This window comes from Gymnogyps californianus, chromosome 9, assembly GCF_018139145.2.
Source record: "Gymnogyps californianus isolate 813 chromosome 9, ASM1813914v2, whole genome shotgun sequence".
NCBI classification, from domain to species: Eukaryota; Metazoa; Chordata; class Aves; order Accipitriformes; family Cathartidae; genus Gymnogyps; species Gymnogyps californianus.
Window position 1 is genome coordinate 21,815,509 of NC_059479.1, and position 12,385 is coordinate 21,827,893.

Sequence of the window (12,385 nt, forward strand, 5' to 3'; positions counted from 1 at the left end):
CCGGTGATCAGGTTTGCTCGCCTGCTTGTTCCTTTAAGCAACCATAACATTGAATATTCGGCCTCTCTTGTAGCAACCGGGTAAAGAAAGTGAATGAAAACGAAAGATTATATGTAGGGATCCCTCCCTTCCCCTACCCCCACCCCCATAAATAACCCAGGTTCGATATACGCTTGAAACAAGGAGGAACAGCAGTGTCTGAATTCAATGTAAGTGCTTGCCTATGTCATCTACGCTTACAGGAATGATGGAATGACTATTAATATAGTGCTCTGGGAAAAAGCTTGGGAGCCCAAGTATGTACACTGACGGGGCAGCTGCAGGAAACATCACCTGTAGTGGAAGAGGTCTCTGTACATCGCAGGTATTTTGGCAGGGTCCACAGGCCGGGGTAAAAAATGAGTGAATTTCTGATGTCTCTTAGTCCTGTACCCCTCTCGGGGGGAGCCGTCCTTGTTCAGAGCCACGTAGTAATGCCTCTCCGAGTCGGGATGCTTGTAGAGGGTCGAGGCGTACGTGTTGTACCAGTTCTCTTCAAACTGCTCTCGGAAAACGCACTCCCGTGTGAGCTTCTTCTGCGTTGGGGCAGAGGCGGGAGGGGAAGAAAAAGACATTTGTGTCAAAAATAAATATTAAAAAAATCGTTTCCTCCTTCCTTCACTTTATTTTCCTATAATTTTCCCAGCTACCTTCTCCTGGCTCCCCTGAGGACGGGGACTGCGCTTCCAGGGACGTTTCTCCTGGGTGAGAGCTGGAAATGGGCACAAACCGTACAAGCCGGGACCCGAAGACCTCTGAAGTTGGAGGAGGAAGGAGGCAAAAGGTGAGCGTGCATTTTGCAAAGGTGCCCCATAGCAAAACTCTAAACCCGACAGCCAGGTCTCTGCGATCGGGGTGTAAGTTCGGAGCTTGCCGGGCTGGCCGTGCCGCCTGGCAGGGCTGTGTCCTGTGCAGAGGGCTGCCCACCCGCGGCCACGTCCCCCATAGCAGCCCCGTCCCCAGGTACCGCACACACCCCAAAAACGCTCTTTTAGGTGAGAGGCAACCCCGGGAGAAGCAGCGGGCAGCGCATCTGAAGGGTTTAAACAGGAGCGAGCGCCGCTTTGAAAGTTCAAGGCACATAACAGTATACACTGCAATGGGAATGAAAGCATTCCTCAGGCCTTTCATCTTCTGAAGCGCCAGATAGCTGTGATGTGAGGCCATAACAAGACCCGGGGAGGTCTGGATGGGGAGCAGCGCTCCGGGGATGTCTAACCCCGGGGAAGATTTACGGCGGCGACGGGTGATGCGATGAGCGTGTGCCAGCCCACGGCCGGTGCATCCCGCGCTGGGCCGGGGGGCCGGGTGACACCGGTGTCAGCGTGGCCACCACCAGCCTTTCCCTCCTCGATGAGGGCTTTTCAGTTCATGCCCATCGCTCCTTCCCGCTCCCTCCCATCTCCCCCGTGCCAGCGACAGGGAGGTGCCCAGCCGCAGCGAGGAGCGGGGCTGTCCCCCCCACCCTGCGAGGACACGGGTGGCTCGGCCAGTGCCGCCGTGCTGTGTCGCAGAGGGACCCACCGTCCTGTCCCGTCCCACGGGGGGATCGCCGGGGGACGACGACGTGGGAGTCCTTTCAGACGAAAGGCAGTCTGCAAACGTAGGATGCTAGAATATTACAAACACTGTACCTACGCTGTAAATTATTCGGGTAGGGAATGCGTCTTATCTACGGCGTACAGAGCGCTAAGTAAATGTTATTGTCTGCAGTCGATGTTTTGTAATACGATCCAGGAGCTCACCTGCGCTCAGAACCTGTTTTGAATGTTTTGCTGCTAATTAAATAAAGCCCGAGGTGAGCTGTGAGCCCTCCAAAAGCCTGCGCCACAGCCCTTGCCATCTGAGACCCGGGGAACCGGGAACGGGGGGTTTCTCTTCCCAGATCCGTCAATAAATACAGACTTTTTTTTTTTCTTCCCCTAGGATGCCATCTACTCACAGAATACGTTGGAAACTGCTGACCAGCTGAACTCGTGCGCTGCTGCTTTGCCCCAGTTTACCTGCTCTTCACCGGGCTGTTTGGAGGTACAGTGTTTGTGTAAAATGTTGGGAGAGTGGGGTGACTCTGCAAGGTGCAATTTACTTCTTTCCAAGCCCCGGGGATGTCCCCACTGAGCCCGATGCCGTACAGGCAGCGTGCAAGGTGCTGCCTGCGACTTTTGCTGCTCTAAGTATTAGTTGGCGTTTCTGAAATTGGTGGAAAGCTTAACAGAAACGTTGGCACAAGGTTAACAGGGACAGGCACAAAAGCTGTCTGTCCCGAGGGGACTCCACGTGTCGCTGCCGGGATGGCTGGCTCTGGCTATATCAACACACAGATCAGGCAAAATTGGCACAGAGGGAAGTAATAAACTTGCTGAAAATTTAAAAATACCGCTGTACTGTCGTCTCCTAAAGTACCATTGTAATGCTAATGCTGTTGTTAGGTGCTGTTTTATGGACCTTTAATTAAGAATACTGTAGTGGCTTTCGATTTCGAAAAGCCATCATTGTACAACCCACGTATCCCAGATTTTAAAACTCCAGGGTTATCTGGGGACCTGGCTTGTGACTTCTGCACAGTTTGGATCAGCGGTTTGACTGCGTCCCTGCAGCGTCCGGTCGGTGTATTGTCTGGTGTACAAGATGCAATGACAGAGAGAGAACTCCCATGATTATGTCTTCAGGTCAATTCTGTTTCCAGATAAAGTGTTGTAAAACGTTATCCTATTCTTGTTTCTGTGTCGTGACATGAACACAGGCCCTAGAAATTAATTAACCCATCACGAAACTGTTGATTCATAATCAGAGGTGCAGGGTTTGAAAGCACAGAAGGGAACACGCAGGCTTGTGTCCTCCTTTTCAGCAGGCACAAGTAAAAGCTGTGACTCCAGGAGCTGCTGAGCAGCCTCGGGGTTTGACAGGAGAGGTGCTGCTGCGCAGGCGAAGGCTCCAGCCCTGCTTTCTGAAGTGTGCTTGAAGATTTTTTGTGTTTTATGGAATCCTGGTGATTTTACTTTTTATCTATCATCTTGCACGTTTGTAATTTAACCGCTGTTTCCGCATTTAACTTTTGTTTAGGGTAGATGTTATTACAGAAATGAAGTGGAAAAAGAACAGTTATTGGTGCACGCTAGTATTTGATTTTCTCATATAAACATCGGTAACTGCATCTTAAATAGCGAAAGGGTCTGTGGCAGTCTCAGATGGGAATGGGAGAAGAAAAGATGATGGAAACTCATGGTTTACTGTCACTGTTTGCTAAGCAAAGGTTTTCTGAAGGCTTCTCTATATGCAGAGTACAGGAGTTTAAATTTCTACACTATGAGATTGATCTGATTTGGCTAGAGGAAGCATGTGCCTTCCGCTTTGGTTTAAAACTGTTTTATTTCATTTTAAATTTACTGTGATCCATCCTTAAAAATCAGTATCCTCACATAGGGTAGTGCTGTGATCTAGAAAGAGGCATTTAAAAAAATCACACAGAGGTGATGGATTGAATTAAAGGCAATGGGACATCTGAAGAAAAAGCACCAATGAAGTGCAGCAGCTACAGAAAAAGAAACTTAAAAATGGCTATCTAGAATACAATTAATTTTTCAAAATAGAAGTGATTTTTCTAGCTAACTAGAAATAACTATTTTATATTGAGTTGAGTTAAATAATTAGGAATTGAGTTAAATTAACCTGTAGGAAGCACCTCTGCCCAGTTGTTAAGACCTGACATTTTGACTGCAAGTCTTAACACTTAATTAAATAGCAAGAAGCAGAGGAGAGCTCGGCTCTCTTCAGGTTGACGGAGACTTTACCTGTGATGCCAAAGCTCTTCACAGCACCCCTTCCCCGCAGTCCCCGCTGAGCTTTGCAGAAGTTTTCACTCCGTGTGCGGGTGTTTCATCCAGCAAACCCCTGACGTACGCTCTCTTTTTGGGGCTGGCTCATCAGAGCACCTGCCCACGTTCAAAGCGGCTTACAGGGTGGCGCAGGTTCAGTAACGCTGAGCAGAAAAGCGGCGAGGTGGACCCGAGCTGGTCCCGGCTGCGGCAGTGCAACCCGCGAGCCACGGCTCTAAGGGCATGGCCCAAACCAAAGGAGCAAACGACAAACTCACAAGCTGCCACTAGAAACCTGAGCCTGGACTGGAAACGGGGTGTCTTCTGCTTTCTCTGTCCTATAGCAGCACAGGATGAGGCAGAATCTGCTATAGGTGATGTTAGGAAGCGTTTATAGGTATTCAGGAGTTTGTGTGGAGTGAAAAACTAACAAGGAGTTTACACTTGGGTTTTGGCAAAACACGGAAAATTTTAGTCTGAAAAGGGCACTTCTAGAAAATTATGAGCAACCCCCCCTAACTCCTAAAAGGAGTTGTAGAGAATATTATAATAAAATAACGCTCAGACCACAACCTCAGCTTCCATTAGTTAAAGAGCTATAATACAAATGTAAATCTGCAGATAGGTGCGGATCCTGATCACGTGGAGAATAAAATGGATGTGTTAAGCAATGAAAACACACAAGCAGCCCCTGGTTTTATGCTAAATTTCCCTTCTGCCTTTAGTTGACCGTTGCCACACCGTTTCTGAAAGGCAAAAGCTTGGTAAGCCCCCCCAGCTCCCCAGGCGCTGCCCCAAGCGGTGTCCAGGGGCTGGGCACCACCACGGGCTCTCGCCGCACGAGTCTATCCTCCCTCCGCAACCCTATTTCATATATATCGTTTATGTTATAACAACAGTGGCATCACGGGTAGGATGGAGGGATGTGGCAGCCCAAGGACTTCGGAGGCCTGTGACAAGACAGAGCTCATGACACCGATGAGGCCCTGCAGCCCGTATTGCTGTGTATGTTATATAGTGGTGTCATCAGCACAAAACCTCAAACTTACCGACCCATACAGCTCGCCCCTCTCATTCATGCCGAGGTAGAGTCCTGAGTCCACCCCACGGATGCTCACCAGCCCCACTGCCAGGCTAATAAACTCCAAAATCCCTGAAACAGAAAAGAAGTCCAAATCATACACAGAATAAAAACAACACCAGGCTCCAGTGACAAATGCGAACCAGCCTTTCCCAACCTTTGCAGAGCTTCCCACAGACCCCATTTTCCTTATTTATAACGACACAGTTCTTAAATCTATAGTCCCATATGCGTGCAATCTTCCAGTTTCCACTCTAGGCTTCTCCCCAGCGTTGTGAATTTGACTTGCCCAAGAGGAATTACCTTTGCTAATGAGAAAAGGTTTGCTAGGTTTTGTTGGTTTAGTTTTGGTTTTGTTTTTTTTTTCCTAATTATCACCAAGAAGACAGATGCTGAAACTTGTGCCTGGCCCACTAGAAATTTCAGAAGGCTGTTACCACGCTGGGTTTTATTCTTCACCAAAAGGAGAGTGATTTTTGTCACCATGGGGCTTCTGGTTTGAGATGATGGGGCTTCTGGTTTGAGATGATGGGGCTTCTGGTTTGAGATGATGGGGCTTCTGGTTTGAGATGATAGTCCCACATGTTTTGAAGCGATGAGTTCAATAGAAATAAGTAAAAAGCACTAGAAGAGATGTCTGTGAGGGCCATCTTCATCCTGGCACTCCCGTGGGGGACTTGCCGCCCCCAAATGTATATACAAGCTGCAGGGATAAAATCCAACTTCAAATATATGCAGGTAGACATGCATCTTCCTCTGCAGCCTTCGGAGCTGGGCAGCTGCTGGTCCTTTCTCCATCACCCCCTGCCACCGTTGCTGCCAGAAACCCCCTCCTGCCCCGTATGTCCTGCTGCCTGCCCCAGCCTCGTGCCAGCCCCTTCCCGGTCCAGCAGCATCTGTCCCAGCCATCCCCGGCCCTGCGAGAGCAACCGTTTTACCCGTGGGCTTCAGCCTACAATGATGGTGTCAAGATACTTTAAATAATGAGGGGCAGCCTCATTTCCTCCGGCAAAGAAATTAGCTGGGTCTGCCACGCTGCCTGCTGCACCCCCGCTGCCGGTAAGGGGGACGGCTGCTGTTTTGATGGAGGAAAGACTTGTAATAGGAGAACCCTTGGTGAAGCACTTAAAAACAAACAGCCCCCCAAGTAGGTGTGTTTTTAACTGGTCTGAACAAAGCCAACATCACAAGCGGTGGAGACCTTCAAACTTCACAGGAAAACCTCCTGAAGGCATTAGTGGGACTGTGTTAGACTCTGGATCTCACACGCTCCCTAGCTAGAGGTCATGGGCAGTCTTTGCCAGAGGTCATGGGCAGTCTTTGCCCGTGTCCAGTGCTGAATTAATTAGCTGGGAGGTAGCAGCAGAGGAAGGAAGAGGGTTTTCACCATCCCATCTAATGACTGGATGTCTCCATTGACAGGAGGACAAAGTTGCTCTAACCTTTAGCGTGGCTCTAGGTCTCTTAATATAGCTCCCAAAACATCCAGTCCTGAGCAATTGCCGTTCTCATCAAGTTACCTCCCAGAGCTCCTCTTAAAAGTATGCCTTGAGTCTAAAATCACCGCGTGACGAGCGGCCACCTGAGCCAGCTGACTTCAGCGGCAGTCGCAGCTCCCGGTCACCCCGCAGCTTGGGGCATGTGTCTTCTGCTCGGCCAGGCGCGGATGCAATACCTCTCAGACGATAGCTGCATCACCGCCTGAATATAGGACAGACCAGACGGCGATGGACACCTCTGTCCCCTTCTACTCAACGCAGACTCATCAGTCAGATGCTGGCAGCTAAACTGGGTGCAAGAATTAGTCTTCCCTACCTTTTATCAGACTTTTTGTGCTCCTTTTGCCCTGCTTACTCTGGGGCTTGTGCATCGAATCCAGCCCTCCCTGCAGCCAGCGGGTCCTGGGGACAGGGGGAGATGAAATATGGACTTGGGAGCAGCAATTCCTCGAGACAAACAGGGAAGGAAACGACAGAAAACACGCTTTATGGACCAGTGCAGACATTTTCCAGGCTGAAATATGCCCAGCTACACGCCCCGGCCTGGGGACACATATGGCCTTCAGAAACGCCAGGAGCAGGCAGCGCAGCCAGGGAAGGCAGAATTCCCAAGCCAGGCAGGCAAACCAGGACCCTGGCTCGGCTCTGCTCGCTCCCCAGTAGTTTTTGCGGTTTCTCATCTGAAAAGGAGCATGAACGGGGAGGGAAGAGGCGCAGGATGACGGGTGGTCTTCTGCCTCCGCTACCCACCGGTTCTGACACGTGGAGGGAGTTACTGAACTGCTGCGTGCTTCCATTTTCCCATCTGCAGGACAGAAATGACAACAGCCACTGTTGGAAAAGGAGGGAGTGAAGGAAGACTGACAACTAGAGAGAGCGTAAAGAGTAATACAGGAGGAAAGGAGTACAGGGATATCCAGAAACGGGGGAGTCTTTCTGAGGCTGGAGACAAGTGGATGTTCAAGTGAAAAATATCTGATAACTGGAGAGCAGTAGATCGGTCTTCCTATAGGTACACACACAGTCCTCAGCACCAGCATGGGGTTTTTTTGTCTTCTGTCACCCCAGGGAAGCAGGAAAACGCTGCTGGTCCCATTTAGAAACCGAGGGATTTCTGAGGCAGGGAAACCGAGAGCTTTTCTTGAGTATACCCACAAGCACGCTCTGTACGTGGCACATGAACCCAGGTCTCCTAAGACCTGGTAAGGAGCAACCCAGGAGCGGCATTAGCGCCTTCCTTCTCTGGGCGGGTGGGTGAGACACCCCTCATCTGGTACAGATTGGGTAAACACTTGCTGGTTTTGCAAACGAAATTTCTTCAAGGTGTGCCCGTGACAATCTCTTCCGACAACGTCCCTTGCAATATTCCCCTTTTCTGATCTTTGACTGGCACCTAGAGACGTGCACGGAAGACGACTATGTTGAAACAGCATTAAGAATGTAACTTCAACCCACAAAAGTCAGGAGACAGAGTGAAGGCTGAAAAAATGTGGGCAGATATCCATCCTGTCCTTAACTCACTCCAATTGCTAGACAAAATTGCAGCTTCGTACATCTGATCTCCAGCAGCACAGGGAGTGGCCACTGAGGCCAGCTCAAGAATTTTCTTTCCAGTTGTAGCGGTGTGTTTTTGTGGTAGAACATGCTTTTTTTTTTCTCCCCCCCCACTTTTCCTTTTTTCTTTCCCCCAGGACTTGCCTCTTTTTTCTTGCTTTGATTATTCATTCTGTTTGTTCCTTGAGCCTTTCTAGATAATATTTGGAGAGATTTGACTAAGACTCTGACTGGATTCATTTACCACCAAAGCACTGAATAATCTCCCAAGTTTTGCCGTGGCCGGACCCACACGCTCTCGCCTTACTATAAACCATCCCTCAAAGAACAATTCAGCTCCTTGCACCTGTCTCTTCTTACGTGACTATATTGAGGAGCAGGGGTACAGAAACATCAGATGTTGTATTAATGGCTACAAACCTAAAGCTTCGGCTAAAAACCTCAACAACTGTTCAGCAACAGGTGCACTATGGTCTGAATGTCAAAATCTACCGCAAAACTTTCTCTGGAGGTTTCATCAGCTTCCCTAGGAGGCTGTGTTACAGATCCATTAGCAGGTTTGTACCCGAGAAGAGCTTCATTTGCTGCCTTTATTAGTCTGCAGTACAAACTCAAGGCCTTTTTCTCTCCTCGCTTGGAGTTACGTGTAGCACCGTTGGTGTCACTTGTTTAATGCTGCTGTAAAACAGACACGAGGCAGAAGAGGAGCAATCCCTCCTGGCAGGGATTTTCCTGGTGAATTTATCTCGGTTTCATTCTAAGAAGGATTCTCATAGGGGCACTCATGTCAGTCCAAACCCCCTCCAAATTTTGACTGTCCTTTATTTCTTTGTACAGAAAGGTTCTTAGCAGATGCAGTGAGAACAGATACATTTTTGAAAACACTTTATTCTTTCTGGGATGACTTAGGCAGAGCTGCCAGTTCAGAGAGCAAATCTGGGCACTTCTCTAGTGTGAGAATGAGCTTTCTTCCAACGATCCTCAAGGGCTCCACCGAATTCTGCTTTAAGCCTCCTCTAGGAAAAATAAGCTGCGCCCCATTGTTCTTGCACGAATCTGTATTTTTACAAGTATAAATATCGCGTTCCAGAAGACAGGTGTGATTTAGGAACGCTCCAGTCCTCGACAGATGAGAGGGAATAGTTACTGTGATTGCTCAGGCAGTGTAGGTAGATGCTGCTGCTACCTGCCCTGTGTCCTACGGTCACATCCCCTGAATGCTGTGGTACAAAAGAATCCCTGCCTTTAACCCTCGCCTTTAGGACCCTGGTACTCTGTTCTGCATCACCAGGGCTTTGGCTCTTTATTCTCCTCTCTGGAAGACTCGGATGTCTTGGACATCTGGTAGCTTTTGGGATGGCTGTGTGTGGGAGGGCGCAGATACTGTCCGTCTTTTCCTGAACCCCTTCCAGCATTAAGAGACGGGGATGCAAAGTCCGGTTCTACCCTACATCCCATCAGCAGCTGGATATGTGCCTCTGCTGCGGTGTCGCAGCCATCCATGGAGCACATTAATTATCTGCTCATCATACCAGGGAGCACCTTCCAGCCATGTGGGCTTGATCCACCAAACCACCATACTGGATTTCTAAGTATTTCCCCAGATGCCCCTAGATTTAAGGCAGCTTTAAGCTGCTACCCTGAACACCTCGTCTAGCTCTGTATCCCTCACCAGTTTTGTAGTTCCCCAGAATCGCTCGGGCTGCCTATTTCCATACTAAGTTACTGCTTTCTGACTGCTGCATGCAAAATTTAGGAATGCATTGATACATGACATCCTAATATAAACCATACCAGTAACACTGGAATTTAAATATTCATGGCTACTGAATGCAGATGGTGAATACTGTGTGCCAATACGTTATTGCTTTGAGTCTCTGCTGAAGCGAGGTTTAGTCCAACTTTATCTGAACACGAGGATTCCAGTCTAATCCTTTGGGGCTTTGTCTTGCAATTACAACAAATAACTATTTATTTTACACTGCCTCTGGGAAACCCCTGAAGCAGAAAACTATAATATTTTATATCTGAAGTCTGGTCTAGTTTACGTAGCTGGATGCTGACTGCTAAAACACTTAGGGAATGCCAATGGTTCGATTTATTGAACACACTGTGTGACTTAAGCTTAAGTGTACAAAATTCATGCAAAGTTTTAGCCCGTTTAACACGTTTTTCCAAAGTTTGTTTGGAAATACACTTATTTTACTCAGTCTTTATAAAAAATGGAACTGAGACAAATGCTGCCATTTGAAACTGGCTGTTTACTTGTATAAAGATAAGTAAAAAGAACTGATAGAAATACTACGTGGCAGATTGAACTAAAACCAAACAGATGCAATGGGTTTGCTTCCAGTTTCTTTTAACGTGGAAACCCATCATGTATTGCAGCATGAAAGGTTAAAAGATGTGTGTCTTTCGGGAGGTAATTAAAGAACGCTTGCCCCACGAGCCTATTAGTACCTGACTCTGACCCGCGGGTTATGACTTTCTTGTTGATTTAGGCAGGGACATGCTATGCACACACCTGGTGTTTATGGAAAGCGCAGTACGGAGATAAGCTTCTCCAATTGTTCCCAAAAACCTGCCTTACGCTACCAACAATAGCAGCAGCAGCGTTCCTGAAGTATCACAAAGGATCGGCTGCAAACAAGTAAAGGCAAAAAAAGAATTCCTTTCACCGAGGAGTTAAATCACTTGAAAACTATAAAAAGTCTTGCGAGCACTTCTTGCAACCTGTTGACAACATAGCTGAGATCACTGGCATGGGACTTGTTGATAGCTTACCCAGACACCTGCACTAGATGCTGAAGTAGCGGGAATTTTTCTTAGCTGTGCTCAAATTTACTGTACTTCTTCGCCTGTGGCTTGGGATGCATTTTTTGAAGATTACATATAGTCTCATTAGAGATCCCTGCTCTTGTGTGACACTGATACAGGCGCTGCAGTCTTCCAGCTGTATCCCGGGCAGCAAGGTAAATCCACGGTGCTCTGCCTATTGTTCCATCTTCTCCTTTCTTTCTGAGGTCCCCTAAGCGTTTTTTCCCTTTCAGCTTCCCCCTTCCTTTCCAACAACCTCCCCAAACCGAGCTTCTGACACCCATCCAGCCAACTGATCCCTGCCCGCTTTGGGGAGACGCTCTTCTAATGAAATTCATGCAAGTAAAAGAAATCAGCTCACAAATATCTGCGGAGGCCAAAAAAAAGGAGGGGGGGGAAAGGAAAAAGCTAGGAATTTCTTTTTCCAGCGTGCTCTCGCCTTTCTTTTGCCTCTCTCACCGCTAACTTCAGAGGCACAGCTAGAGCTGGTCAACCCCACACACACTTGGCTTTTTAAAATTTTTTAAATCCCCCCCCCCCCAGCTAAGGCACGTTTTTGTGCACCTGCAGAAGGGCTGAGCGCCGGGAGAGTAGGAAATTGGAAATAAAAACTCCCGCATTGCTGGGGAGTGAGCGCATTTGTTTAGGAGTCTAATTATATCCGTCCCGGGATGATTTATATTAGCGGGGTAATTAGTTCTGTACGCGGGGCACCTGCTCCCGGGCCGGCCGGGCACCCACCCAGCCGCGGCGGAGCGGCCCGGCCCGGCCCGGCCGCCCCCCGCATCGCCCCTTACCGAAGCGGCTGTGGTCCTGCCGGGTGCCCTGCACCGTGCCGTTGGGGAAGATCTCTAGGTGGAAGCCGGTGCGGCAGTAGAGCTGCCGCCGCCGCAGGATGCCTTTGAGGTGAGCGAAGTCGGTGGGGGAGCCCCGCTGCAGCCGCCCCTCGATCTGCCCCAGGCGCTCGTTGAGGAAGCCGGGGGAGTCGGCGAGGGGCAGCCCTCCGCCCAGCGCGGGGGGGAAGCCGTGCAGGTCGGGGTCCAGCGCGCCCAGGAAGCCGCCCACCTCCGCCATGGGGCCGCGGCGGCCCGCGGGCGGGCGCGGCGGGGAGCGGAGCTGCCCCTCAGAGCGCGGGCTGCGGCCGCCCGGCCCCGCGCTGCCGGCCCCGGCCCGGCCCCGCGCTCCCCGCGCCTCCCATAGCTGGATGTGTCCCGCGGTCGGATGCAAACTGCACTTTATATACGTACACACTCCCCTTACATTGACATATTGGATATTTAAATGCAAGCCACACCTCACTGGCATCCCCTTTGGCTATTGCTTCTCCCCCCCCCCCCCCCCCCCCGCCTTCTTCTCTGATCCATTTGGCTTTTTTTTTTAAAGAAAAAAAAAAGAAAGAAAAGCCAGCTTCACTCCCTCTTTTATTATGAAAAAAAATGGCAGGAAAAAGCTACACATCGCAGTGAGGCATAACAGCTCTTGGCAGGTCCCCGCGAAGCCGCCGATGAAATCATGGAGCCCCCGCACGCACCCGGGGATGCAGCGCGGCGCTGCCGGCCCTCGCCGCTCCCGCCCCGGCT

At 49.7% G+C, this 12,385-nt stretch overlaps 1 protein-coding gene across 1 annotated transcript; it reads right to left on the reverse strand.

Annotated features, from left to right (window-relative positions):
• Nucleotides 1-329: 329 nt before the first annotated feature.
• FGF16 (fibroblast growth factor 16) lies at nt 330-11,879 on the reverse strand. Its single transcript, XM_050901946.1, has 3 exons — nt 11,603-11,879; nt 4,904-5,007; nt 330-575 (listed from the first exon to the last, which is right to left on the reverse strand). Exons 1-3 carry the CDS (start codon nt 11,877-11,879, stop codon nt 330-332), a joined length of 627 nt encoding a protein of 208 aa, XP_050757903.1.
• Nucleotides 11,880-12,385: the final 506 nt, after the last annotated feature.